The 24,399-nt window shown below is 42.1% G+C and overlaps 1 protein-coding gene across 1 annotated transcript; it reads left to right on the top strand.

Moving 5' to 3' along the window:
- Window positions 1–15,025: 15,025 nt before the first annotated feature.
- Window positions 15,026–22,577, top strand: fjx1 (four-jointed box kinase 1). The gene has a single exon (XM_041197750.1). It carries the CDS (start codon window positions 15,483–15,485, stop codon window positions 16,602–16,604), a length of 1,122 nt encoding a protein of 373 aa, XP_041053684.1. The 5' UTR covers window positions 15,026–15,482; the 3' UTR covers window positions 16,605–22,577.
- Window positions 22,578–24,399: the final 1,822 nt, after the last annotated feature.

Below are 24,399 nucleotides of genomic sequence, written 5' to 3'. Positions count from 1 at the left end.
GAGGACTGGGGCTGATTTGGGACCGAAAAGGGGATTTATACATGGAGATGGCTGAGGTATTAAATTAATACTTTGCATCTGTCATTACCAAAGAAGAAGATGCTGCCCAGGACATGGTGAAAGAGGAGGTAGTTCAGATATTTGATTTAGATTGTTTGCTGTACTTAAAGTTCATAAGGTGCCAGAACCAAAAAAGATACTGAAGGAAATGAGAGTGGAAATTGCAGAGGCTCTGGTCATAATTTTCTATTCTTCCTTAGACTCATGAGTGGTGCTAGAGGACTGGAAAATTGTAAATGTTATACTGTTGCGATCCTAGCTGATGTTAATGCTAGACATGTCAGATCTCAGAGTGAAACCTGGCTTGTTAGATCCTAACCTTATTTTTATTTAGAAACTGTGGAGGTAAGTTACTGAACAAATTCACAGGAGTCTGCTGATGAACTTCTAACACAAAGAAATGAATATTTCTTAAACAAGAAAAATGAAGTATATTACACCAGGCCAAAAGGTTGGAAAGATCTCAAAACAAACACAAGAAAACGATTCAAATATTCACAGTTCCTTCACCCCAGCTATCGCCTTACAGGCACATACATATTTGGAAATATAAATCAATTTACCATATCTATCTTATGCTCTAATATTCAGGGTAAGCATGCAGTACAAGTGAACCAACTGGCGAACTGTGAACAGACACACTGCACTCCAAAGTGAATAACAAATGCAACCAAAGCAGATTCTACGGATTTCTCAACAACCAACCCAGGGATTTGTCACGCCATGAGCTGACTTGTCTTACTGAAATTCTGGCTTTCTCACAAAGGTTTCCAATCTACATGTTTGAAGAATTTGCCTTGGAATTCTCTTCAAACATTGCTCCTACTCAGATGGCTTCAACCAAGATCCACCTCCAGGGTTTCAATCTCAACTTCCAAGATTCCTTTCCTCTGGATCTCCGAGGACAATCAAGCTTCGTCTTCCAAACATAATTTCTATCTCCAGCCATGCCAAGCAGAACACCACTACTCCAAAGGGTACCTTTGCCCTTATGGCCCACAGAATAGAGTCACCAACCTTCGCCTGCCCTCTCGGATCTTCAAGCTTCTCTGAAGCCCGCTTTGCCTCAAGTCTGCTTCCCACCACTCACTCTCTTTAATTCAGAGCCCTGTTCCTTTTTCTCAACTTTACTTAACAGGATGTGTTTCTGATCTCTTCCTTGCCCCTTACCTAGGACCTTCTTCTGGGATCTGTTTTGGCCCCATTCCCTGGTTTGGGATCCTTTTCTTTGCTTGGGAGTTCCTCCCTGTCCCTTTCCCTATGTCCTGCTTCCTGGGACACCTTCTATCAAATGCCTTTCCTCTTCAGGTCACCTGACCTCCATTTTTGTGCTGTTTCACTTTTTCTTTCTGGTTCCCCACCTGAAGACATGAAAATGGATGACCTGCGCATGTATGAAATCAATGAACTGCACATGTGTGGTCATTCTCTGACTAGGACATGTCCAGGAAACCTAAGGTCTGCTGGGAACTGTAGTTCTTGAATTCCAAATTCCCGCTTTAGATAAACACTTTTGCATTTCCTAACAGCATCCTTATTCAAAAAAAGGTGTAAGGATTACTCCCAGTGCCACATGCTAGTGAGCTCAGAAATAGGAGAATAGCGCTGATGAATAAGTGGCTCAAGAGTTGGTGCAGGAGGGAGGGTTTTAGATTCCTGGATCACTAGGACCGTTTCTGGGGAAGGTGGGACCTGTACAATCGGGACAGTCTACATCTGAACCAGAGCAGGACTAACATTCTTGCAGGCGGGTTTGCTAGTGCTGTTGGGAGGAGTTTAAACTAATTCGGCAGGGGGAGGGGACAGAGAATGTTAGCAGAATAGGGACACATCATAATACAGTAAAACAATCAAGTCAGAGGGAGTACAGCTCCATTAAGTTTCAAGGGAGTAAGGCAAGGCTGGATGGCCTCTACTTTAATGCCAGGAGTATTACAGGTAAAGCAGATGAGTTAAGGGTAAGGATTGGTATGTGGAATTGTGGTATAGTAGCCATCACTGAGACGTGTTTGAGGGAAGGGCAGGATTGACAGCTCAACATTCCGGGATATGGAATCTTCAGGCGAGACAGGAGAGGGGGTAAAAGAGGAGGAGGCATTGCATTATTAGTTAAGGAGTCGGTTACTGCAGTAAGGAGAGATGATATCTTGGAGGGGGCATCGAATGAAGCTTTGTGGGTAGAGCTTAGGAATAAAAAACGGGCAGCCACATTGTTAGGTGTTTATTATTGACCCCCAGATAGTCAGTGGGAAATTGAGGAGCAAATATGTGCACAATTTGCAGAGATGTGTAAAAACAATAACAATAGAGTAAATATGTTAGGTGATTTCAACTTTCCCAACATTAATTGGGATAGACATAGTGTTAAGGGCTTGGATGGAGTGGATTTCTTGAAATGTGTACAGGAGAACTTTTTAAGTCAATATGTAGAGGGTCCAACAAGGGACAGGGCAGTGCTGGACCTAATTCTGGGGAATGAAGCCAGACAGGTGGCTGAGGTGGTGTGGGGGGTTGGGGGGGGGAGCATTTTAGTGATAGCAACCACAACATGGTACAATTTAAGCTTGTTGTGGACAAAGAAATCAACAAGTTACAAAAAGATGTTTTGGATTGGGGGAGAGTGGATTTTAGTAAAATAAGGCAGGATCTGGCCAAGGTAGACTTGGAACAGCTACTTGTGGGGAAATCTACAGAGGAGCAGTGGGGGGCATTCAAAAAGGAAATGGGAAGGGTACAGGCTCAACATGTTCCCTCTAGGGTGATAGGAAGGAGTAACAAACCCAGAGAACCATGGATGACCAGAGATATTCAGGATACAATGAGAAGGAAAAGAGAGGCTTTTAGCAGGTACAAGGGAAGCAAATCAGCGGAGGCATTAGAGGAATACAGAAAGTGCAGTGTGGAGCTTAAGAAAGCAATTAGGAGAGCAAAGAGGGGATATGAGAAAGTTCTGGCTAGTAAAAGTAGGGAAAATCCCAAGATATTCTATAAGTATTTCAGTGGGAAGAGGATAACCAGGGAAAGAGTAGGGCACACATGGGAGACTTATAAAAGGCAAATGCACATGGGATACAGGCTAATTTGAGAAGGTGGATTCAAAATTGGCTTAGTTGTAGGAGGCAGTGGGTGATGACAGAAGGATGCTTTAGTGACTGGAAGCCAGTGACATACCACAGGGATCTGCGCTGGGTCCCCTATTATTTGTCATTTATATAAACGACATAGATGACTATGTGGGGGGGGCAGGATTAGTAAGTTTGCGGATGACACAAAGATTGGTCGGGTGGTTAACAGTGAGGTTGAGTGTCTTGGGCTACAGGAAGGTAGAGACGGTTAAATGGTTAAATGAGCAGATAAGTGGCAGATGGAATTTAACCCTGAAAAGTGTGAGGTGATACACTTTGGAAGGAGTAATTTGACAAGGAAGTATTCAATGAACGGCATGACACCAGGAAGTTCTGAGGAACAAAAGAACCTTGGCGTGTGTGTCCATTGATCTCTAAAGGCGGAGGGGCATGTTAGTGGGGTGGTGAGAAAGGCATATGGGACATTTGCCTTCAACAATCGAGGCATAGATTACAAAAGTAGGGAGATCATGTTGGAGTTGTATAGAATCTTGGTGAGGCCACAGCTGGAGTACTGTGTGCAGTTCTGGTTGCCACATTATAGGAAGGATGTGATTGCACTGGAGGGGGTACAGTGGAGATTCACCAGGATGTTGCCCAGGATGAAACATTTAAGTTATGAAGAGAGGTTGGATAGACTTGGGTTGTTTTTATTGGAGCAGAGAAGACTGAGGGGCGACCCGATCGAGGTGTACAAGATTATGAGGGGCATGGACAGGGTGAATAGGGAGCAGATGTTTCCCTTAGTTGAAGGGTCAATCACAAGGGGACATAAGTTCAAGGTGAGGGGCAGGAGGTTTAGGGGAGATGTGAGGAAAAGCCTTTTTACCCAGAGGGTGGTGACGGTCTGGAATGTACCGCCTGGGAGGGTAGTGGAGGCAGGTTGCCTCACATCCTTTAAAAAGTACCTGGATGAGCACTTGGCATGTCATAACATTCAAGGCTATGGGCCAAGTGCTAGTAAATGGGATTAGGTAGGTAGGTCAGGTGTCGGTGCAGATTCGATGGGCCGAAGGGCCTCTTCTGCACTCTGTGATTCTGTGATTCTGTGATAAGTTCAGCAACTAAGTGTCAGTCAGTTTAACCTCTCTAGAGGGGAAGCTTTGAGAAATGATAATTTGGGACAAAATTAAAAGTCGCTTGGGCAAATGCAGTTTAATTAAGGAAAGCCAGCAAGGATTTGTTAAGAGAAAATCACTTTTAACTAACTTGTCTGAGTTTTTTGAGATAACAGAGAGGGTTGATGAGGACACTGCTGTTGATATGACATACATGGACTTTCAAAAGACATTTGATAAAGTGATGCACTGCAGACTTCTGAGTTAGAGTTCATGGAATAAAAGGGGCAATAGCCACATGGGTATGAAATTGGCCGAGTGACAGGAAACAACGAGTAGTGGTGAGCAGTTGTTTTTCAGACTGGAGAAAAGTTTATCGTGGAATTCCTTAGGGTTGGTGTTAGGACCTTATAGTAATCTGATATGTAATATACCTTTAAGACAAATGTTGTAATGTAAGATCACATGATCTAGATACCCAATAGCAGAGTAGCGTGGGCTACCTCTGTAGTCAGTAGTCTTGAGTTAGAATCTGAAGAATAAAGACAGAGTTTTGAGACGTAAGCACAGAAGTGTAGCTGCTGAGTTCCTTTTGTAAATAAACAGAATGTGTTTGTTCTAAGAACAGTCTAAAGATCTTCTCTATCTTGGTACCAACTCAGTCACCCTGAAACAAGCATGCAACCCAGATCCTTTAGCCCCAACAAACCAGGGCGCTGGATTTAACAAACTGGTGATGAGAGTAAAAAGCAAGAAAATACATGAAAGGATGAGATAAAAAGCAAGAAAGAATGAAGGAAATCAGAAGAACCAAAATCGGGCTGTACCTCGCACGGTAGTTGTAAGTGAAGAAGAATTTCCTTCCTGATTGCTGTAGCAATCTGCTCAGAGCATGCCACAGTTTGGAAGAATGGAGACTTTCGATCCAACCTTGGACTGGTCTCATTATGTTGAATACTTTGCATTCTTCTTCCTGGCGAATGATATTGCGGGGGAGAAGAAGTGCACGATCCTCTTATCCACATGTGGGAGTAAATCATGTGGATTAATTCAAAATTTGTTGGCACCCAGTGCTCCAGATTCAAAAAGTTTTGATGACTTAGTGAACTTCGTAAAGAATCATTAACAGTCCAAGCTGTCAGTGATGATGCAATGGTTCAAATTTAACTCAAGGAACAGAGCCACAGGGGAGACAGTTGCTTGATATGTGGCAAGTCTGAAACAATTAACTGAATACTGCGAGTTTGGTCCATTTATCAGTGATACACTTAGAGATTGTTTGGTCTGCTGTATAAATAAAGATGCGATTCAGAAGAGATTACTATCTGAAACAAATTTAGATTTTCAGAAGGCATTGGAAATCCGTCTGGGAATGTAAGGTACAGTGCAAGACTCAAAAGCCATACAGGGAGTGCAAATGGTGCCGTCCTCCACATTAGGCGGGGAGCCTCAGCCAAAAAGAGTGCGAAACTGCAAAGCTGAAGCAAGCACTGCTAGCAGACAAATTAAAAGAGATAACTTGCAGCAAAAACATGGCATAATGATAACAGAGGTGGAAGTAGACAACCTTGTAATGAATCACAGTTTAAAAAGATCAAAGTTTTTCCTGTCATTGAAATGGACACCTCATGAGACATTGTAAAGTTAGAATCAGACAGACTTTCAGACAAAAGTAAATACCCAATAAGATTAACAGTTTTTGAAAAGCCTGAAGTAATAGATTCAGATATTTATTCATTATATATTATAATTTAACAGAACCTATCTATGTAACCATGAGAGTGAGTGAGAGGCCTATCAGAATGGAGGTGGATACTGGAGCAGCCACTATGGTGATAGGTAAGCATAAATTTAAATACCTGAATCATGAGGAATGTAAATTAAATTTGGAAGAAACTGATGCCAAATTGAAAACTTACACAGGAGAAGACATACAAGTCAAGGGCATATGTAAAGTCACATTATACTGCTGAGGTCAAACAGTGAAGTCACCCTTAATGTTGGTAGCAGGCAAGGGACCTAGTCTTCTCGCACGAAACTGGCTGAAAGAAATTAAATTGGAATGGACTGAAATCTTCCAACTAAGAACTGATGGTCTATCAGAGCTACTACAAAAATATACCTCAGTTTTCAAGGGCGAACTTGGAAATATTGAGGGGCTACAAGCAAAGTTTCATGTAGATCCAGAGGCAACACCAAGATTCATGAAGGCAAGAACAGTATCTTGTGCGGAAAAAGGTAAACGTTGAACTGGACAGATTAGAAAAACTGGGAGTGATACACCCAGTGCAGTTTTCAGAGTGGGAAGCTCCAATTGTACCTGTTCTCAAATCTGACCAAAGCATTAAAATTTGTGGGGCCTACAAATTAACAGTCAAAAAAGGGGCAAGATTGGATAGACACTCCATACCTTAAATTTAAGACTGCTAAACTGGCAGGTGGAACTGCCTACACGAAGCTTGATATCTGTCATGCTTATCAGCAATTGAATTAGAGAAGGCCTCCCGGAAGTTTGTCACCATTAATACACACAAAGGATTGTACCAATACACCCATTTACCTTTTATCGTATCTTCAGCTTGCGCCATATTCCAAAGCACCATAGTAAGTTTACTACAGGGACTGCCCCATGTTGTAGTTTATTTGGATGACATTCTCATGACTGGACTCATTGTAAAGGAACATTTGATGAACTTGGAAGCAGTTTTGAAATGTTTTTCGCAGGTTGGAGTGTGGTTGAAAAAAGATAAATGCACATTCCAAATGAAAGAGGTAAATTACCTAGGTCACAAGGTAGATTCACAAGGCCTATGTCCAGTTGAAGAAAAAGTGGAAGCCATTAGAGAAGCAACAGCACCAAAGAATACATCCAAACTGAAATCATTCTTGGGGATGATCAATTACTATGGACACTTCTTGCCTAATTTGTCGACATAACTGGCACCACTGTATTACTTGATCAAGAAAAACCAGTGATGGTTTTGGCAAACACCACAGGAAGAAGCGTTCACACAACTGAAATAGTTGTTACAACCATCTACACTTCTAGTACATTTTTACCCAAAAAAAAAGTTGGTATTATGTGTGGCGTATCTCCCTAAGGAGTGGGGGCAGTGCTTTCCCATCGAATGGGTGATGGATCAGAACAACCTATAGGATATGTATGGAGAATACGCAATACTGCAGAAGAAGGGTATTCTCAAATAGAAAAAGAAAGCCTGTCAATCAATTTTGGTGTTAAGAAGTTTCACCAATATGTACATGGTCATCATTTTACTATCATATCGGACCACAAGCCATTATTGGGAATTTTCAGCAAAGACAAGACTATACCCACTATAGCCTCAGAAGAGTACAAAGATGGGCATTGATCTTGGCAGCGTATGAGTATACTTTCATTCATAGACCCGGAAGTCAAATTGTAAATGCAGATGCACACAGTCGTTTGCCCAAGCAAGTAAAAGATGAGGATGTTCCAATCCATCAAGAATTAATTTTATTTTTGAACTTCCTGGATTCATCACCGACATGTGCTAGATTAAAGATTGGACAAATTGAGACCCAGTCTTATCCAAAGTGCGAGATCAAGTTCTTCATGGTCACAAGAACAAGAATCTGATGCAGAATTGCAGGTACCTACTGAAGAACCAGATGCTCAGACGACTACAGTGATGGAGGTTCCGGATCAAACATCAGAAGCTGTACAACTGAGATGTTCAACACACTTAGGAAATCCCCATAAAGACTGACTTTGTGAATTATTTATCTGAATAATTTGATATTTTGAAAAAAATGTAATGTATTTCTGAATAAAGGGGGAGGGATGTAGTAATCTGATATTTAATATACCTTTAAGACAGATGTTGTAATGTAAGATCGCATGATCTTGATACCCAATAGCAGAGTAGCGTAGGCTACCTCTGTAGTCAGTAATCTTGAGTTAGAATCTGAAGGGTAAAGGTAGAGTTTTGAGTTGTAAGCACACAAGTGTAGCTGCTGAGTTCCTTTTGTAAATAAACAGAATGTGTTTCTTCTAAGAACGGTCTACTGATCTTCTCTGCTTTGGTAGCAACTTGGTCACCCTGAAATAAGCGTGCAACCCAGATCCTTTAGCCCCAACAAACCAGGGCATTGGATCCAACAGACCCCTGCTCTGCCCAATCTATGTATTAATGCCCTACACCTTGGTGTACAGGGCACAATTTTAAAAATTGCAGATGATACAAAACTTGGAAATAGTGTGAGCCATGAAGAGCTAGTGTAGAACTTCAAAAGGAGACAGGCTGATGTGATGGACAGACAAGTGGCAGATGTAATTTAATGTAGAGAAGTGTGAAGTGATTGCCTTGCCTACAAACTTAATTGTATCCCTGTAATCCCTGAGCCCAGTAAGCAAGAATTAACTGTGCTTCGGTAGAATCTAAAGATTGTTTCAAAGCTGCTGGCAGTATCATGTGAGTTTCCAGTGATCACTGGTGGTTAGAAGCATTTTCAAAATCTACTCTAGAATATCTTTGTTACATTCTGCTACTTGCTTTGCAGGTGTGAAGCAACTTTTAATTTCATCATTGAAGTAAATGGTGAAAGTGTGTTTGCATTGCCTTGACCATGCACAATCGGCCAACTGTTCAGCTTACTGTCCTGATGTATTAAGTACAATTTATTAATGCACCTCTGCATCCTCTCATTCATTATCTGAAGTGTACACTCAGTATATAGTATCAGTTTAGAATCTGTTCTGTTAATTAAGGGAAGTTAAGCTATACCATGTAGTATAACATGTTGGTGTAATTATTCCATTTGATATGCAGTTACTTCATGACACTGTATTGTTCTACATGAGAGCCTTTTATTCCACTTTACAGTTGCTGTAAAAATCTTTGAGGCAAGTTTTGACATATGACGACTACTGGAACAAAGAGTTGCTGGAAATTTAAGTCTTTGGTCATTATGGCTACAAACAGAAATTTTGTAATAAAGTCAGTCTATGTTAGAGCCCTATACATAAGGCCAGTTCTCATTCTGAGATCTCTTGAATTAAATAAATATAGAATGAAACTCACAGTGAGCTCCAGACTAAAGCTAGCTCTCATTAGCACATTGACAGAATGGTTGCTTAGCAACATACATAGCAATGATTACTATGTAACATACAGTAATAAATACTGGAATGTAAGTGGGATTGGAAAACAGTGCCATGATTTATACAATAATAAAAGGAGAGAACCCAGATGCTTTACAGAAGCTTAACTGGATCAGCATGAATAGAGAGAATGAAAAGCAGACAAGGTGACTCAAGCGCTATATTTTGTTAGAGTGCACAAGTTGTGAGCATCTTTTTAAATCAGTGATAGGTCTGGAGAGTGACGCCATTGAGTAATGAGTGAGATGACATAATCAAATGTGTTCATGGGACCATCAATGGGAAAGGACTGGATGGTACAATGGAGTAAACACTATCCTTTTACCTCTTCCACAAGAGTTTGAATGCAAACCGAACTAATACGAATATATGAAAATGACAGACAGGAAGCCTCTCTATTGCCCTTGAAATCACTCCTTAAACCTACCCCTTTGGACAAGCTTTTGGTCACCTATTGTAACATTGAGACCATGATGGGGCAGTGTAGAAGGAGTTTTACACTGCAGTACCAGTACTCGGAGAATTATCCTGCCTTCCTCGAATTCTGGGAGAACTTGTTCTGTGTTCCTTGAATTCCTCAAATGTGCTCAAAGATCTGTGGGTCGTGGATTGGTCTGTTCAGCCACATGAAGACCAATGACAGAAGCTTGCGACCTTGAGTAAATGTCGTCCTCAAATCAAGGGACAGTCGACAATGAAGATGAGGAGTTCTGGGAGAACTTGTTCTGCGTTCCTCGAATTGTGTCCTACTGCACATCCTCTATTTCTTTCAAAGTACTCTTAGGGCAGTTTTTTTTGGTTGGTGTGTGGGCATGATTGATGGGCCCAGGAACGGCCAGGGAACGGACCGCTGCCCTTGATTGGCCCCCAACCGCAATTTCACGCTGGCTGGCCAATTAATGGCCAGAGATGCTCAGTGCTGCTGGGGTGGGGAGCGGGAGGAGGGTGGGCACTGACGTAAGCATGGGCTTGGGCTAGTGCTGAATGAAAGCTCCCTGAAGGCAGAGAGCTGCCTCAGGGAGCTGAAAACTTCAAAACGATTAAATACAGATGTTAAAATCCAGAAAAAAATGTCCACATATAACAATCAGTCACCTGAACATATAGGTGATAAAAATTCTGTCCATACATTTTTATTATTTTTTAAATTTAATAACAGAAACCTCATCCCGCCCTTGGGTGTGGTTTCATCAAAAATGCAAAGTCCGCCTGACAGATTTGCCCATCTGCCAACTGTAAGGTTGGACAGACCACGAAAAATCGGGGATAATTAGAACTTTGACAACTTTAATTGTCTTCTTAATTGTCGGTGGGCACGCTTCCAACACTCGCACGTGCCTACTGACCGAAATATCGTGCTGGTGCAAGATGACATCAGGATGCTTGACCAACGTCATCGTGCACAATTTCGCGTCCAATTAGGTCGGGCATGCACCCGCACACCAACCTAAAAATTTTGCTCTTAGTGACTGTACCTTCAGCAACCTTGCCCTAATCTCTGGAATTCCTTCCTAAACTCTCTCTCTTTCTATCTCTCTCTCTCTCTCTCTCTCCTCCTTTAAATCACTCCTTAAAATTTACTTCTTTGGCCAAGTTTTTGTGTTTGAGTGTTTGATGGGGCAATGTAGAAGGAGTTTTACATTGCAGTACCAGTTCTGGATGAGCTTGTTGGAGCGTGCAAAGGGACTTTTACATGACAGCACAAATTCCAGAAGAGCTTAGGAAGCTACAGTGACATTAGGAAGAAAAAGTGAGAAAATATTCCATTATCTAAAGCCACATCTTAATGAGCACAAAATGCAAATTTCTCCCTCACCTCCAACAATTAGTTTAAGAAATGAAGGGATGTAAATGTTTGTAGAAAATGTGGTAAAAAATAACTAAATTGGCTTGTTGTTTCTTCTTCAGTTTGCAAATTTAAATTATAAATTGAAATTCAATCATGTTAAATCAGATATTCCCAGCCACATCTTTCAGCTCATCAGTGCCTGGACTAAAATGGTCTTGTGTAAGGAGGAGTGAACCTGGATGATCACTGGCATTTCTTGAAGGGCATAGACCTGAGGGAGGATGTCTAACAGTACAAACACGAAGGGGCTTGAACCACGTCCAATCAGAATGAGGACTCTGATGGCAGATTTGTAAGTAATCGCTCTTACTAATTTCACAACAGAATGATGGCTTCACGTGTATGATATATCCTACAAGGAACCTAACAAGTTATTACAACCCTCAGACAAATATTGAAATATATCTTTTGTAATGGCTTAACATACTTCTCAAATTCAACATAACTGAATCCAGCTATGTTCAATTTATTTCGATCCACCGTATCTGACAGATGAAAGCCAATGTTTGTGGGCAAAGGGTTGGCATTCTTATATTGGTCACTGTTTTTTTTACATGGTATTGATAGTGTGCTAATAGATCTGAAGACATTTGATGGTTGATCTTCTCAGCGGAAGATGGTTACTTCTTGTGTGGAAATCTCTCAAGTGGAAGATGTTTTTTGACAGATCAGTTGCACCTTAGGTTCTGTGCCTCGAAGGGTATTGGCATAAGCACCTGTTCTCATTAATTTGTTTGGTGAGTACTGAGACCACAGGAAAATTTGTTTTCTAAACACAGTTTTCCCAGCATATCTGCTTTTAGAGGACACTGAATCCTGGGAGAGGCTTATCATATGAAAGAAAGGTTGTGAAGAGAGAAAAGACAGCTTTCGGAACAATAACTTAATCAAATAACTTGGTGCTTCATTGGAAGACTTCCCAATCTCCATCTGTTGCAGAAGTCTTGCAGGTTATTGAACTTCATAGGTTTTTTTTTAATCGGCCCTCCCATATTGCTACAGCATCAGTCACTCAATCGCTACAGTATTAGTCACTAATGATAGCAAAGATCAGTGGGATCAAGTTATTTTGAAAGGAAGTTTCTTTATTTTTAGCCGATGTTTGGTGTGAGCATCTTTCAGTAGACTAACATCATTAGGTTTTTTGCCACTTCCTTAATCTCTCTCTCTTTGTTTTCTCTTCCTTCCCATTTTTAATTTTTCTCCTCTTTTTGTCCCCCTTCCTAGGGTGCAGCAGAGTCCAAGTCTCAGGGGATTGTAGTAAAATGGTGCTGGTTTTCAGAATGTCATCACTTTGTTTTCTGCTTGTTAAATTACAGCAGCAAACAACAATAACCATAGGAAAGCATTACTATGAAGAAATGCAGAAATATCTCACACCTCAGCATATGCTGGAATCAAAAGCAGGTGGATTTTCTGCAATATTTATTGTCAACTTTCAGTCAAATTGGCCTGCCCATGAAGGGGTCTGTGGGGCCCAGAGCAGCTCAGTGATGCTGTGAGACTGTTGGAAAGGCTGTTGATTGAGTGAATGATGGTGAGGGAGTTTGGAAAGCCAGATTGCTGAGAGTGAGTGGTGGGGGTGGGAAGAAAAGCTGCTGAGTGAATGAATGAGTAGGGGGACAGGGATTGGGATGTGAGGCTGCTGAGTGAGTGTGTGTTGGGAGGGGAACATAGGAAAAAGGAGCAGGAGTAGGCCGCTCAGCCCATCGAGCCTGCTCTGCCATTTAAACAGATCATAGCTGATCATCTACCTGTACGTAGATATCCCTTGATGTCATTAGTAACCAGAAATCTATCGATTTCTGTCTTGAACACGCTCAAAGATTGAGCTTCCACAGCCCTCAGGAGGAGACAATTCCAAAGATTCACCCCCCGCTGAGTGAAGAAATTCCTCCTCATCTCAGTCTTAAAGGCCTGCCCCTTATTCTTCGACTGTGTCCTCTGGTTCTAGACTGAACAGCCAGGGAAACATCCTATCCACACCTACCCTGTTACACCCTGTAAGAATGTTGCAGTTTCAATTAGGTCACCTTTCGTTCTCCAGAGTTTGGGAAGAGGGGTTGGTGAGTGAGTGAGTGTGTGGGGGAGGGGGTTTGGGAAGAGGTGTTGCTAAGTGAAGTTGGGGTGGGGGGTTTAGGAAGAGTCAGTGGGGGATTATCTTGTCATGACTGTTTTTGGGACCTTGTTTCCTGTTTACAACACTGACTACACTTCAAAAAGTATTTCATCGCCTGTGGAGTGTTTTGGGACTTTGAGGTTGTGAAATGCAGGACTGTATATACATTTATTTCTGTATCTCAAATGAATTTAGAACCGTGTTATCCCAGCAGCGAATAGCATCTCCGATTGGCCGAATGACCTATGCAGTTACAGAACTCTATGACTCTAATAGGTGTAAACCACAGCATGACATTTACCTATAATTTGACACTAATTGTCAGTACATTGGCAATCTCACTGCAGCGGATAATTATGCGAGGGCTGAGAATATCGGACGTGTGCAATAGACGGCGCTAGTCTGGGGTTATGTTTAAAGCACGTTGTTGGAACGGGAAAGAAGGAGTTTTACTCTGATCCAACTGACCTGAGACTGCCTGATGCTGACGGTAACTCTGAAAAAGCTTTTGCTGCCTCAGGTCTTCCCGATACCAAAAATAATTCTAACGGATCGGCAGAAAGTCAGTACAGAACGGGTTAACAATGGAACTGGAGGCACCTCCCCACTCACCCGCAGATCAAACTGCAATCTGCAGCTTGGATTTATCAACTTTTCATCAGAAGCAAAACAAGCCTGGGCATCCCAAAGCCGCCAGAATTCTTCCTGCTGTCTGTAACAGGGTGCCCTTTGAAACAATATGTTGCTGGATCTCCTCCAATTTTACAAGGCGTCCTGAGATGGTTCCTGTCTCTAGATGAGATTTATAGCTCAATCTGTTTAAGTACAGAAACGCTTTATACAAGTCAGCGAGCCTTGGAGCAGCCACCCTTGAACTCTGTATGTATGTGTACATTTGAGTTTGTGCGCATTTGAATGTGTGTCCGAATGTGTGTATTTGTGTGTGTGTGGTCTCGAGTCGGCTGCACTGTGGAATTTGCCGAAGAGCTCCTTTTTAAAATTAAGTTAGAGGCGGTAGATAACATCTGAAATCAATGAAGTTCAAATAAAGCGAGGATCCCGCCGTCTCCAGCGCCTGTACTATCTCTGAACTGGCCTTCCCTTCCGTCCCAAACAAAAACAGAAAACGCTGGAAAAACTCAGCAGGTCAAACAGCATCTGTGGAGAGAAAGACAGAGTTAACGTTTCGAGTCTGTATGACTTCTTCATAGCTGAGGTTATGTTTAAGGCACGTTGTTGGAACAGGAAAGGAGACTGCCTGATGCGGACGGTGACTGAAAAAGCTCTGAAGAAGTCATACGGCCTCGGAACGTTAACTCTGTCTTTCTCTCCACAGATGCTGAGAGTTATTACAGCATTTTCTGTTTTTATTTCAGATTTCCAGCATTCGCAGTATTTTGCTTTTTTTCCCTTCCGTCCCATCTGGTTTAGCTATAGATAATGATCGTTGTTCTGTTTTTAGTCTGTTTAATGCAGAACGCGACGGAAGAAGCCGGTCAGGAGAAAGAGAAGTTAAACCACAAAGAAGGAAGGTTACACTACAGGGAGGGGAGGGGTTAAGCTGCGCAGAGAAAGAGGGAAGATGGGGATTAGTGGGGGGAAGAGGGTGGGTAGGGAGTGAGGATTAAGCCGCTCAGAGGGAGGTCGGCTGCTGCATGGGTGTTTAAATCGAGCGCTTCATTCTGCCCACCCCTTCAGATTGCTGTAGATTCCGGGCTGGGAAGCTGTGTAGCTCCTTTCACAGCCGGACCGGTTGCTCTTTTAAAGGGAGTCGGGGCGGTCCCACCTCTGATCACATGGTGACTGCTTAAACCAGGAGAGCCCGACAACAGAGTGAGAGCAGGAGAGAGGGGGAGCAGCGCGGAAGCAGAACTGCTGTAAGTCCCGGTGTGGAGAGGACAGGAGATCGAGGATCGGCCGTTGTGATCGGCGGCGGGGGGACCGCTCCCTCTCTCTGGACAGGACGATGCGAGAGGCTGTTAGCTGCCGGCCGGCCGGCGGAGAGAACGGCACTTGGGAGCTGGGAAGACGGGTCACAAGCTGAAGATGTGCCTGGCTCTTGGGGATTAGCGAGCCATCGAGAGACAGAAAAACCGCACAGTGAAGCTCTTTTACCGCTTTGGTCAGGATGAGGACCCTGTTGGCCTCCCTGGCTCTGATCTCTTTCCTGGGTTTCTTTCACGGATCTTCCTCTTCTCCCCAGAGCAAAGCGAAAAGTTTCCGAACTCTTCTCGCCGTTACCGTGTCCCCGGAGCAGGGGAGAAGAAGCACCCCCAGGGCTAGCTGGCCCCCCCGGGTTGTCCCTGCCCAAGTGCTTGCCCAGGACGTGTTCTGGAGCGATCGTTTGGATGGCGTTCCCTCCGCTGGATTTTCCGATCTCCACGTCAAGCGCTGGCAGTTGAAAGCCCGCTCCTCATGGCTGGTGTCCTTGGAGAGAGGCTGCGGGAGGGTGTCCAACAGGCTGGCCAGCTTCTCGGATGGCACCAGAGCCTGCCTCAGGTATGGCATCAACCCAGACCAAGTACTGGGGGAGACCCTCTCTTTCTATCTCTCCAGGCTCCTTGGCATTCGCAACGTACCCGCTCTGGCTCTGTCCAGGGTCAACATCAACGCCGAGCAGTGGCTGAGGGTCAGGCAGGATGTTCAAGGCTCTCAATGGGCGGACAAACCCATCGTTAGTCTCACCGAGTGGATCAGCAATCTCACCGACGTGGTGACCCCCCCATCTCTCAGGACAGAAGGAAGGAGGCTGCACCCCTTGGTGGAAGAACTGGCCAATGTGACAAGCCAGGAGATGTTGGAGCTGGTGCAATGGTCAGACCTCATCCTTTTTGATTACCTGACTGCCAACTTTGACAGACTGGCCAGCAACCTCCTGAGCCTGCAGTGGGACTCCAGAGTAATGGAGAGGTCGACCAATAACCTCCACCGGACTGCAAAGGGGGCTCTGGTCTTCATTGACAATGAGGCGGGGCTGGTCCATGGGTACCGAGTGCTGCCCATGTGGGACCGGTACCACGAGTCACTGCTGAAAACTCTGTGCATCTTCCGGAAGGAAACCGCCAAGAAAATCGCCGAGTTGCACAAGTCTCAAAATGTTGCCAACCAGTTACTGGATTTATATAGGGCCAATGAACCCCTGGCCTCTCAAATGGGATTCCTGTCTGAGGAACACTCTGAGATGTTGCAGAGCAGGACTGATCGTTTGTATAAGCATATACTGCAATGTAAAGCTAATTATAGTAAATAGGTATTAATGATTTTTTTTGCTTTGCATTTTTTCCACATTTCCCCTGTTCCCCTATGTCCTTAATTACAAGGGTAGGTTGTTCTAGCTATCTGGGTGATGAACAGACCACCAGGAGGTGCCCTTGAGCAAAATGAAAAGAGATGTTTCTTTGGGTAATTCCCTGACAAATTGATAACCTACTGGCCTGGAGGAGGGGAACCTGAATTTGAATGTTGTTGAAGGCTGTCATTGGAAGCTGTGTGTTTAGGAGTGTGGGCTAGCTGGGTCAGGCATGATGGATCAGAGCCAACATCAAGCAGAGAAGCCATTAGGAGATTGTTATTCAAACTGTGTGTACATAAAATCATTAATTTGTCTTGTAACATACCTTTTCTATTTTATAAGCCTTATTGTAACATCTTGGGAGTGAAGCTCATTTTGGCCAGTAACATAAAACAGCAGCCAATTTTACACCCACGCCCAACTTGGGGTTGCCAATTTGCTTGGATCAACCAAGACAAATTTAATTCCCCTTTGTATATTTTAAACATGAGTATACATCATTGCCTGGCTGCTGTGGACTTCAAACAAAACATAACACTCTTCTTTTAGTTACTGCAATGCAGCTGCTTCCCAGCAGGTCCTACCTCATACCTGGACATCTGGAGTAGCAGTTGATCATCAGATGGGGTCAGTCTTGCCGGTCTCTATAACCTTGTTACAGCACGGTTCATAATGGCAGCCAAGAAGTTGCAAGAGCACTACCGTGTGAGAATTCACACATTTTGAATTTGAAATGAAATACATACAGTATTCCAATGCAGATTGTTGGTGTTAGGTTCATAATATGTAGGAATATGAGTTCAGCCCCTCATGTTTGTTTTGCAATTTATAGATTAAGGTTGATCTAGGAAATAAAATGAGAATTTAAAATTTTAAAAAGTATATCTGCTTTCAAAGTCTTGCAACAGCTAGTGTGTAAACAGATATTCTGAGGGTACTGTTGGATCACAATCAGAAGAATGCTGACAATTCCTAGCTTGGAGAGTATAGGAATAGCAATAACAGGGTTATTGTTTCAATCAGGGTCTGTTTCAAGCAGAGTAGGTTCTGTATATGACTGTAATCAGGGTTTCTCACAAACCAGACTCAAAATGTTAACTCGGTCATTCTCTCCACAGATGCTGTCAGACCTGCTGAGTTTTTACAGCAATTCTTGTTTTTGTTTGTCTCAGACTAACTTGTTTCTGTTTGGAAAAGTGACCAAGAACTATCTAACACTGACCAACCCAAGCTTATTTTTGTAACCAGCATCTACCTGACACAGGCTAGGTCCAGTTTATAAATGTGACCATTTTTGGGAAGTTTTCTTCAATTAAAGGACTATATGAATACAAGTGTGTTGGTAGCCAGGGGTCAAGATTTAAAATAATTGGCAAAAGAAATAATGGGGAAATGAGATTTTTTTTGAGAGGAATGTTAAGATTTGGAAAGCAATGGGTAAAAGAGTGGTGGAAGCAGGTTCCATAGGAACTTTTAAAAAGCAATTAATCATGTACTGAAAGAGGACCAGTTTTCAAAGTTATGGGGAAAAAGTTGGGGCGTGGGACTAAATTTTATGGCTTTTTCTAAAAAGCTGAAGAGGTTCTTTTATGCTTCAATGCTGTATAATTCTATGATACATACTTTGTTTTTTTTTCAAAATGTGATTGGGATCTGCCCAATCTGTTTAGGGTGAACTTGTGCAGCTGGTAAACATTCAGACATGTGTTTTTTTTTTACTAAAGATGCTTGAACTTGTGATGGCTTCTTGTGATCTGTGAATTTTGATTAAATATCTTTGAGATGCTCAGAGAAATGAACTGAATTTGAAATTGGGGAAACATTCTCAGGTGTAAGATTTATTTAACCCTTGGAAACAGTGAAATTTTACTTGGATGTATCAGGATCATCCAAGAAGACAAGTAAGTCTCAAAAGATTAACCCTCTGAGTTCAGAAGTTACAGTGTGTGCTCCCTCTTTAATCAGAACAGATAACAACTATTACTACAGACTTAAATCACCTAAACTTAAAGCAGCTTTGAAACGCTTGTAATGTTGATGAGATTTAAGATGTTACAATTGAAGCCTTTGGTTTAGAATGAATGACTAGGACAGATAACTGCTCTTTGAAGCCTTCAATAGTTCAATCTGCTCATTTTCAGTGTAAAAATTGAGTTGTCACAATTTGGATTAAGTGTTTACATAGAATTACATAGCATATAGAACACAGAAACAGGCCATTCATCCCAATCAGTCTATATTGGAATTTTCAGCAAATTAAAAAGTAGTGACAGAGCAAACCATATTGCTCATCATTTTACCTTGTTATTTTTGTACAGGGAGGGATTATTGGTTGTGACCTGTCTAGCCACACTCAATAACAGCATCACGCTGCTGGAGTATAATCTTGGTATAAAATAAGGCACCTACATGCTGTGAGTTAACACCTGACTTTGTAGCCCATGTTTTCTGTGGTGACATTCAAGCCAGAGGGCGTTCCAAGGAAAGGGCTATATTGCCACTTATGTCTATGTCAGGCCATCTCTATTGTACAATGATGAGCTTCTTTCAGAAGATTGTGTAAAACATATAGTTCAGAGGGAAAATACAAGACAAGTTAATAAGTTGACTTATGTATTTAAAATATTTTAATTAAATCTGCCATTTCTACTGGTTATGTACTTGCATTTGAGGAATAATGAGGCAGCAGAGTGACATAATGTATGTAAATGAAAAATGAACTTTTGAAGAGAACAAGGGACTGTTAATTTGCTATTTACTATTGTGTATTGACTATCAATCTTAAAGAGAGATTCTCTTCATAAGCCATCCAATTCAAACTGTTAAATCAAAGACACTATCTGTACATTTACTAGTATCGCTCAGCCAGCACTTGATTCAGTGCTTTGGTTTCAAAATTGCTGTCAGAAACTACCTGAGAGGAGATAATTTCTGTAGCATGCCGCTCCACTTAAGTGGCACCATGAATAGATTCACTCGAAACCCTATGAAGTACAGTGCAAAGAAAGACTGCGATACCAATACCTGTGCAGACAGCAGTGACAATTTTTTGGTGATTCAGTGGACCAGCGTTCTCCACTAAACTTTACGCTTAGAATTGGCTTCCTTCAAAAACCATGGGTATGAATGGTTGGCAGGTTGGTGGGGGTGGAGGGAGGTACGGGTGGGGATATCCCTTTTAAACCTACATCGTATCCATTAAAGTGTGGTATACTGTGTAACCTCGTGGGCAATTACATTGCTATTTCACGTGACAACTGAGTAACTACTCCATTCGTATTAACAGTAATTTATCACTTTTTATTCAAAAGAAGGCCAGGAAGTTTCTCAGCTAGCGTAATAGGTAAATGAGTTAACCAGTGTGGTACTAACCAAATACACCGTGTTTCAGTGCTCAATCTATGCTGAGTGACTGGACTCTGCCAAGACCTTGATACACAGCATAGCTGACCCCTGCTCATTTTGTCAGCTATTTTTAAACCTATTTGCCTATTGCAAATTTACCTCCCCACAGCCACAGCCATGTATCAGCAGATTTAACACCAAACTAAGTGTATGTTAAAACATTTTCAAGTAAAGTGTAGGGATCGCAAAATGAATCTTTACACAGCACAAGGTGTACATTGCTCCTTGTTAAATTATATTCCATAATGTATTTGACCCTTCTAGGGAGGAGGAATGGACAGTGGCAGAAAGTTTGAGAGGACAAAGGAGGGTGCTTTCATATATGCTTCCCTGTTCTTACCATCTGCCCATCTCCCAATCCCCTTTGCCCCACACTTGCTGTCACATAAAATCTGTCCATGTAATATATAACTAGCTCTCTCCAAAAGTATGCAAGGAGATAAGAACAAAAGTGTTTGCATTTGCCCACATCAAAAGGGGGAAACCTTTATGGAAAGAGAGAGAATGTGAGGTTAGCTGTAAAGAATATATGGGAATAATTACCTTGGCAGCATGTGTGAGCAACTGATGAGATCTGGGATTTTGTGGCGTTAGCTGACCCCGCCTTCCCAACAAATTCCCACCAATTCAGAGCACATTGCTCTGAGGGTGATCAAGATCTAATGTGGTAGTTTGACTTTATCCATTCCTTCCTGTAATTACACACTGAGAGCAGGGAGGTGGGAGTATTAGATTATAGAGTGGATGAAAGAAATATTGGCAGAGCACAGACTGATAATTACTTATTACATTGAATTTACAGCACACAAACAGGCCACTTGATCTAACTGGTCTATACCTGTGTTTATGCTTCACATATAATGTATATAAATGTATCATAACATATGTCTCCTTTATTCAGTTTGCAGAAACACAACTGTCAGCTATTCATGGTGTACACATATTTTAAAATGTGCACAGGTAGAGGGGTGTGACATGATTTTGTAATGGATGCTTTTCTGTTGTAATTGATATCACTTCTGCTTGACTAATGTCAAGCTTTTTTATTGAAAATTCCTTTGTTAATATTCTTTAATTGGCATGTCTTAAAGTGTGAATGGTCACTTTTTAAAAAGAAAATCTTTCATATGAATGTCAAAGAGACTGATGTGTCGGATGCACGCTCAATGTCCTAATATTTCTGTGGGTGAAACCTCTGGCATCTCCGCTCATATCAATTTTATAGTCAGGCCATTTTATAAAATAGGGTCAGATTCCAATCTGATCTATTTCTGCTATGGCTAGGAGTGAATCAGTAGCCAAGGGGTTTGTGTCCAATGTACTTATACATCCCCTTCTACTAAAGTATTGAAAATTTGTAATACTTCTATGATATATTCACTCTTTGTCCCTCTGATAGTGCTTCAGGATGGTTAATAGTGCAGTGCATGTCTGCACCAACTCTACCCCTCATTGATTCATTGCAGAATAGGTGCCCACACAATGCAAGATAGATCATGTGATGTGGAAGGCCTCATCAGTTCAGTTCCCAGTCACAGCATCCATCACCACTTGAATGATTCCAGGTATTTTGTCTCCACAACCCTGCCTGCTTGCCCAGAAGTCCATTCCAAGTGTTCTTCACTCTTTCAATGAGGAAGAACTTACCCCCATCACCAGCTTGAAACTGTGCTCTCTTATCCTACTGGCACAGCTTGGTGTTTTAGAATTGCTTTCATCTATATAATTTTCTATCTTGCATGCTTCTGTAACATGCCCTGAAGTTGAAGAACATGTGTAACTCCAGATCTTAATAATTCAATTCGGAGGCATTAGGAATCAGACTTGTGGCTCTTCTCTGCAAGACACTGTTCGCTATTCTGTAACTTCCCTAACATCTGGCCACAGGAGTACTGGATATAAAAGTGGCTCAACTGTTCCACCCCAGGGTTACTGCAGACTGCAACTGAAAGTGCGCTCTTACTTTGGGAGAATTTCCTATGGTCACTGTATGCCAAGGACATCATGAACATAATGGAAAATTTTCTTATGTTTGCTATGTATGGCAAAATCACTTTAAAATAATATATTTATAATGCTTAGAGGTCACTACTGCATAATGATGACTATTGAAAGTCCTCCTCCAATGGTTGCTTAGTTACCATTTACATTTGGAGTCTCCAAGTCTTTCTGCAAGGGTCTCGTGATTGGTGGATTCCCCACTGTGGAGCTGAGATTTTACAGCTGTTACCAGTCTATCCACATACCCCATGACACTGAATCTTTCATGAGGAGAATTGTTTTATTTGATGTCTGTGGCAGAGTGTAACTTTAAATATCAGCAGTGGGCGTCTGATGTCCAGTCCAAAAGTGACATTTCGTGGATTCTTCACAATTGTACAGTGTCTCTCTAATGCACCTTAAGTTTTGTTAATATGTTTTAAATGATACCTGAATTATTGTATTAAGGTATTGGAAGGTTTTATCAGACTAAAAATGTCATATATGAAAATAAAAGACCAATTTCTTTTGTCTTTTTTGAATTGACGGCATGTTTTCTTATTTATTCGTTAGTGGGATGTGAGCATCACTGGGAAGGCCAGCACTTATTGTCCATCTTTAATTGCCTTTGAGAAGGCGGTGGTGTGCCACCTTCCTGCATTGCTGCAGTTCATCTGGTGTTGATACATGCAGTAATGGAAGGAGTTCCAGGATTTTGGCCCAGCAACAGTGAACACTGATATAGTTCCAAGTCAGGATGGTGTGTGACTTAGAGGGAAACTAGAAGGTGATGGTGTTCCAATGCTTCTGGTGCCCTTGTCCTTCTATATGGTAGCAGTCTTGGGTTTATAAAGTACTGTTGGAGGAGGCTTGACAATTTGCGGCAGTGTATCTTGTAATTGGTGCACACTGCTGTTTCAGTACACTGGTGATTGTGGGAGTGAATGTTTAAGGTGGTGGATGGAACACCAGTCAAGCAGGCTGCTTTGCTCTGGATGGTGTCAAGCTCCTTGAAGGTTGTTGGAGCTGCACTCATGCAGGCAAGTGGAGAATATTCCATCACATTCCTGACTAGTGCCATGTAGGTGATGGACAGTCAGGAAATGAGTTACTCACTGCAGAATTCCCAGCCTATGACCTGATCTTGTAATCACAGTATTTATCTGGCTAGTCCAGTTCAGTTTTTGGTCAATGGCAATTCCCAGGATGTTAATAATGGGGCTTCAGAGATGGAAATGCCATTAAATGTCATGGGGAGGTTAGATTATCTCTTGTTGGAGATGGCCATTGTCCGGCACTTGTGTAGCATGAATTTTACTTGTCACTTATCAGCCCAAACCGAAATGTTGCCTGGGTATGTAGGCACGGACTGCTTCACTCTCTGAGGAGTTGCTAATGATACTGAACATCAGCAGACATCCCCACTTTTGTTGAAGGGAAGGTCATTGACGAAGCAGCTGAAGATGGTTGGGCCTAGGACACTACCACAATAAGGAACCGCAGCAGCGTCCTGGGACTGAGCTGAACAGCCTCCAACAAGCACAACCATCTTCTTTGGTGCTGGGTATGACCCCAACCAGTGGTCTGTGTTAAGGATATAAAGTGGAGTTTACAACCCTTTGGGAGAAAGATTTAAGATGCATGACGAACTGTTATAACTTAGGCATGGGAAATAAATCCTGGCCATGCCAGTGAAGTCCACGTCTCATGAATGAATAAATTTTAAAAAAAGATCCACAAAAATGTGAGTGTTATTCAGAAATCCCTGTTCATTGGATGCATTGGTGTAAAGTTGTGGTCATAGAGCCTTTGAACATACAGCACCAAGAATATTGCTAAATGCCTTACCAAGGCACATAATGAAGAATAGGAATGTGGAAGTTATAGGGAATTCAATAATTAGGGGGACAAATAGCTTCTTCCACAGTCATGATTGAAAATTCTCAAGGGTATGTTGCCTAACAAAGGATATCTCAAAGGCTGTGTTGGCTAGCATAAAGGATATCTCAAAGTGGCTGGAAAGAAACTTGAAAGGGAAGAAGATTTAGTTATGATAGTCCCTGTGGAGACAAATGACAAAGGAAAATACAAGGAGCATGCTATGCTGGTGGAGCATCAGGCGCTAGGGGCTAAATTAAAAGGCAGGACTTGCATGGCAGCAGGAGCAGGCAGTGCATGTTGCTGATGGCTTCCCTTCAAAAATTGGGAGGAAGTTATTATTCTGAATATAAAGACAAATAAAGATTTGCATTTACATAGCGTCTTTCATGACCTCAGAATTTCCCAAAGTGCTTTAGAACTAATGAAGTACTCTTGTATTGTAATTACTGTTGTAATGTAGGAAATGTGGCAGCTAGTATGTACACAG

The sequence above is a fragment of the Carcharodon carcharias genome, chromosome 10 (assembly GCF_017639515.1).
Source record: "Carcharodon carcharias isolate sCarCar2 chromosome 10, sCarCar2.pri, whole genome shotgun sequence".
In the NCBI taxonomy this organism is placed as follows: Eukaryota; Metazoa; Chordata; class Chondrichthyes; order Lamniformes; family Lamnidae; genus Carcharodon; species Carcharodon carcharias.
This window is presented reverse-complemented; position numbering and strand designations above follow the sequence as displayed.